General features: G+C 60.4%; 1 protein-coding gene across 1 annotated transcript; it reads right to left on the bottom strand.

The window, feature by feature from the left end:
* Positions 1 to 875: 875 nt before the first annotated feature.
* LOC112548729 lies at positions 876 to 4,444 on the bottom strand. Its single transcript, XM_025195316.1, has 9 exons — positions 4,333 to 4,444; positions 3,768 to 3,871; positions 3,314 to 3,349; positions 3,024 to 3,091; positions 2,822 to 2,849; positions 2,474 to 2,572; positions 2,074 to 2,126; positions 1,639 to 1,884; positions 876 to 909 (listed from the first exon to the last, which is right to left on the bottom strand). The coding sequence occupies exons 1-9, from the start codon at positions 4,442 to 4,444 to the stop codon at positions 876 to 878; spliced, it is 780 nt and encodes a 259-aa protein (XP_025051101.1).
* Positions 4,445 to 5,365: the final 921 nt, after the last annotated feature.

Here is a 5,365-nt window from a genome sequence, read left to right as displayed (position 1 = left end):
GCAGACACCCAAACTCCCAGGCCCTGCCACTTCCACCAGCCCATGCCCCAGCCTCCCCTCTCTCCACCACTGCCTCTGTCCCAGTGACTGGCCCCGCGAGCCCTGCCGGACCCATCTCCCTTCCTCCCCCTGTGCTGCTGGGCCTAGATCTGGTTCCTGGCTGCGGTCTGGATATACACAACAGGGAGGGCTCCCAGCACAGAGAGCCCAGGGCTGTCGACCCCCTGCCCCAGCCCTGCCCCACCTAGACACACAGGGCGCTGGAGTGACTTGTGGTCAAAGGACTTACTGAAGACACACTAGTCATTTCCCCTTTACTAACCTGTTGCCTCCAGAGGCCTCCAGAGCTGGGAAGGAACCAGCGGTCCTGGCCCTCGACCTGTCCTTCTCCCCACCTGCGAGACCCTTCCCAGGACCAGGAGCAGAGTCCTGGCTCCAGCCCTCCCTCCGCTCCTCACACAGACCCCATTCTCACAAGCTAGCACTAGGAAAAGCATCATACCTTTGCCCCTGTCGTCGCCTGTTGCTCTGGGTGCTTGCCTCCAACGTCGGCCCCGGGCCAGCCTGGCACCCCACCTCAGCCAGGCAGAGGGCCCTGGTCTGGATGCAGGCGTCTTCATGCCAGGGGCCCTCTGCCTGGGTGCTGATCTCTTTGGTCAGGGGCAGGCTGGCCTGGGTGCCTGCCTCCATGCCCTGGGAGGGGCATCTGCTCTTGATTACACAAGAAGTAACTGGTTAGAGATGCATTATGGACAGAATAGGATGCACTTAAGTGAAGTCAAGTGCTAAGAGCTGCACCTAGGGAGAGTCACCGTCACACTTACAACCTGGGAGATGACTTTTAAGCAGCACAGCAGCAGAACGGGATCTTGGAGTCATAGTCGACTCCAAGATGAACTTGAGTCATCAGTGTGACAAAGTGATAAATAAAGCTAACCACAGTCTATCATGCATTAGCAGGTGCATCACAAACAGGTTTGGGGAGGTGACACTTCCCCTCTCTGCGGCATTGGTAAGGGCGCAGCTGGAAAACTGTGCCCAGGTTTGGGCGCTGCACTTGAAGAGGGACGTGGATAACCTTGAGCGGGTCCAGAGGCCATTCATATGGTTCAGGGCCTGCACATAAGGTCCTATGAAGAGAAATTAAGGGACCTGGATGTCTTCAGCCTCCGCAAGAGAAGGCTGAGATGTGACCTGCGGCCATCTACAAATTCATCAGGGAGTTGCAAGGGGCAGAAAGAAATAGGAGATACTCTATTTACCAGGGTGCCCCTTGGGATAACTAGAAATAATGGCCACAAACAGACAGAGCACATTTAAATTAGACATCAGGAAGAACTTATTTACGGTAAGGGTAAGAAGCTCTCCCACCCGCCTCTTAGGCCTTCATACAGCCCAGGAGCAATCCCCTCCCAAGATGTAGTCCCCGCGCTGCCTGAGGACAGGATCCAGAGGCCCAGGGATGATGTGCGACTGACACAGGCAACAGCTGCTTGGTTCAGGGCACTGGCACCCTGAGGGATGGGCATTACGGGTCATCCTGACCTGCCTGGAGGCAGAAGAGGCCCTGATCATCACCCAGGTCCCATCTAGCTCTGATTCCAGGCTCACAAACTAACAATACAAAAGGCACCATACCTCTCCCCGTGTCCTGGTCGTTTTTGGCGGTGGTGAACATTTGTTTGGGTGCTAGCGTCCATCACGGGCAGGGGTTCGGTCTGACACCCCGTCTCAGACAGGCAGAGGGCCCTGGTCTGGGTGCTGGCATGTTTGTGCCCAGGGCCCTCTGCCTGGGTGCTGGCCTCTACAAACTGGGGCAGGTTGGTCTGGGTCCCCTTGTCCTCAGGGGACTCTGCCTCCATTTCCTGGCGGGGGCTAATGCTTCTGGTTGCACAAAAAGAAACTGGCTATATATTGGTCCTGGCTTGAATTCATCCCCACCAGCACCGGAGAAGGAAGGACTCCCCTACATGCAAACAGCGCCACTTGCAACACCCCATAGCCTGGCCCAGAGCCCACAAGCTACCCAGGACACCCGCGCACCTCACCCTGCCCTCCTTGTCCCCCACTTACCCCCTCCAGGGTGGCCAGCACTCCTCCGCCATCCCCTCCATATCCATGGAAGTCTGTTGTTAATGAAAAAGGAGCACATAAGTGAAGAGAAAATTAAGCCTGTGGGCCCAGAGCTGGCACATGGTGGAGTATGGGGGGCGACTGGGGAACAGCAATCCAGGGAGCAGGGGAGGTCAGTGCAGCACAGACCTGTCACCCCACTGGTCCCACTGTGACATCCACACAGCTCACATGGTGCCCAGCACTGCACACACAAGCCCTCCACCCACGCAGCCAGGGCAACCCCCTGTCCCCTCCACTGCGGGGCTGGCACAGCAGGGTCCCGCCTTGCCCTGTGCACACACATGGGCACACGCACACAACCCCTCCCCCCAGGGCAGGGGCATGCACAGCAGCTCACCTCCGTGGGGCTGTCATCCTGATCCTGGTCCTGCTCTTTCTGGGCCTTGAGGGCCAGCACCAGGAACAGGTTCTGGCTCCTCAGCACCTCCACTTGGGCCTGCACGAGAATGCCCCCAGCCCGTCAGAGCCTGCCCATGCCTGCGCCCAGTGGATCGGGCCCCACACCTACCAGCGTTACCTCTCTGCGCACCCATCAGGTCCCTCCTCTCCCCACACACCATGTGTCGGGACTCTGCTCCCAGCTTCAGCAGCCTCTGGGATGTCCCCCAGCCTGGCCAAGCTTGGCTGCAGCCTCTTCCCTCCCCTGCGCCACAGCCCTGGCAGCCTCTGCCCCACGCAAACTCACCCGGAGACGCTCCTCCCTTTTCTGTGCGCTGTGGAGGCAAGAAACCATTTCTGGGCTCAGAGAGGTGGATGGCGCCGTCTCAGAAAATACCCCTTCCCCATGGAGAAACACGCACAGAGGCAGAGATGGCCCCTGGGCTTGTGCCCCGAGCCCTGTGCTGCACAACGGGAACAGTCAGCTCCCTCCCCAGCCCCATGGCTACCAGGACAGGATGACTTCGATGTCCTGCTCCGCCTGTGCCAGCCAGGCCCAAAGCGCCTTCAGCTCCAGCTGCAGCAAACGAGACAGTGCGGGTTAGAGAGACGTCATGCCACGGCCCATCAGTCTGCACATGTAGCCACCTCTTGCCCCAAGTGTCCCTCTGGCCCTGCGTTTTCCCAACAACCCCCAGTCCAGCTACAGCCTTGTCCCTCTGGTCCACCCCCCCATGCAGCCATCGCCCAGCCCACTTGCTCCCCCTCGCAGCCCCCAGCCTGGCTAGGTCCCGCTCACCTGCTGACAGCGCTGCCCGCCACAGGGTTTCCCCACCTGGGGAAGGAAAGAACTGATGGGGCGATGGACTCCCTTGTGCAGACAGCTCCCCATCTCCCCAGGGTGCAGGGATAGCAGCCCCCATAACCCTGGGGCCAGGCAGGGCTCATAGACCTGGGCCCAGGGGGTGCCAGGGGTTGGTTGTTACTACCCGTGTCAGGTGAGTCCCCACCACACATCTCAAGGTCCCAGGTCCCCTCTGACACTCTGGTTTGGGAAGGACTGTCCCTGTGATTGGGGGATGAGTCCATGACCCCCTTCCTTATTCTTGCAGGGCCCGTGGGGTCGGCAGAGAGCGAAACTCTCCCTGGGGTCTCATGCACTGCGTAGCGGTGGCAAGGGCAAAGGCCACCTGGTGAGAGACCTCTGACCACAGATCAGCCCCCCCGAACCCCTGGGCAGGGGTGAGACTCACTGCAGCGGAAGGGTCTGGCCACATCTGGCCCCTGGCAGAGCTGCCCGGCACAGCTGGGAGGGTCTCCCCCACCCCTCCACTTCCCCCCGGCACTGCTCCTGGTCCTGTGGGGAGACAAGGGGCTGCGCATCAGCTGGACCCACTCTGCTGCCAGGGCGCAGGGCGACCAGCGCCTCTGGGACACAGCGCGTGGGGCACCTGCCAGGAGTCCTGTGTGCCACAAGGGCAGGACCTTCCTCCACGGGGGTCAGGTGGGAGTCCCTCCAGGGAGCAGGTCTGGGAGAGACCCCAGGGACATGGCTGGTTGCCTGAGATACAACTGCCCCTGGCAGGGGGTGGGTCCCAGGGGACAAGGGTATGAGGGTCAGTAAGGCTGGGGAGGGGTGTCCTGGCACGAAGAGGCATCTGGAGGGTGGAAGAAAGTGCCTCAGGGCTGGATCAGCTTGGCCCCTGGGAATGGAGGCTGAGTTGGGAGAGGGGGGGCCCCCATGCAGAGACCTTGCCCCCTCCTCATGCAACCACACAACGCCCCCCTGCCCCCAGCTCAGGCTGGACCCAAACTCACCGGGTGCAGGGTCCCTTGTCTCCTGCCCTGCCCCCAGGGGAGGTAGAAATGCAGTGCCTTTAATGGGGGGGGAGTTGTTCTGCTGCCTGCCTGCCTGCGCCCAGGGTGGCATCTGGTGCTGAGGGGAGATGAGGGCTGAGCATCAGGCTGGGGGGACTGAGCACTGCTGTAAGGACGGGGTCCCAGAGCTCATGCGGCCCACCCTGCAAGGGAGCAGAGGGCAGCAGGGCCATTGCCAGGGCGAAGGCATGGGCATGGGACAGGACCAGGGGCAGAGTCAGGAGCCCGTGGGGGCCAGTCCTGCTCCCCATCCCCAGGACCTTGCTGGTGCAGAGCAGGGGGTGACAGTTTTGGGCATGGAGCCGGGTCTGTCCAAATTGAACCTGGGACAGCTGGGGCTTGGCCTGCCAGGCTAACCCTGCCGGGAGAGGAGGTCATGTGGGCCTGAAGCCTCCCGTGCCGGCCACCCTCATTGCTGCCATGGGGGCGGTGCCCAGACCTCACCCAGGGTGCTGGAGCACAGGTGCAGCGGTGGCAGCTTCTCACGCCGCAGCGTCTGCAACAAATACAGCCCTGAGCTGAAGGAGGGCGAGAGGAGCCAGGCTGGCGAGAGCAGGGACGAGGCATGGGGCCGTGTCCTGGGCCTGGCACAGCCTGAGCCCCTGCCGCCCACTCGCCACATCACCCAAATCCCCATGATGGGCCCACGGGTGTCCCCGGTGCTGCCCACGGCAGAGCGAGAACGGGCACTCACGGCTCCAACAGGCGCGTGCTCCCGCCGCTCGGGTGGGAAACTACAGGAAACTAACTACCAACCTAACTAACTAACTAACTAACTAACTAACAAATGAACTACTGAACTACTGAACTAGGGAAGTAACTCTCTAACTAATGAATAAACTAATGAGCTAACAAACTATCTAATGAATGAACTAACTACCTAACTTACAAACGAACGGATGAACTAACGAACTACTGAACTATCTAAATAAGGAACTATCCAATGAATAAACTAATAAACTATGAGGCTAAT

Source organism: Alligator sinensis, unplaced genomic scaffold (genome assembly GCF_000455745.1).
Source record: "Alligator sinensis unplaced genomic scaffold, ASM45574v1 scaffold1810_1, whole genome shotgun sequence".
In the NCBI taxonomy this organism is placed as follows: domain Eukaryota; kingdom Metazoa; phylum Chordata; order Crocodylia; family Alligatoridae; genus Alligator; species Alligator sinensis.
This window is presented reverse-complemented; position numbering and strand designations above follow the sequence as displayed.

Coding starts and splice junctions, on each gene's coding strand:
- LOC112548729 (XM_025195316.1), bottom strand. CDS start 4,444: ATGCCACCCTGGGCGCAGGCAGGCAGGCAGCAGAACAACTCCCCCCCC. Junction 2,127..2,473: donor AGGATGACAGCCCCACGGAG/GTGAGCTGCTGT, acceptor CATTAACAACAG/ACTTCCATGGATATGGAGGG. Junction 910..1,638: donor CGACCAGGACACGGGGAGAG/GTATGGTGCCTT, acceptor ACTTTGTCACAC/TGATGACTCAAGTTCATCTT.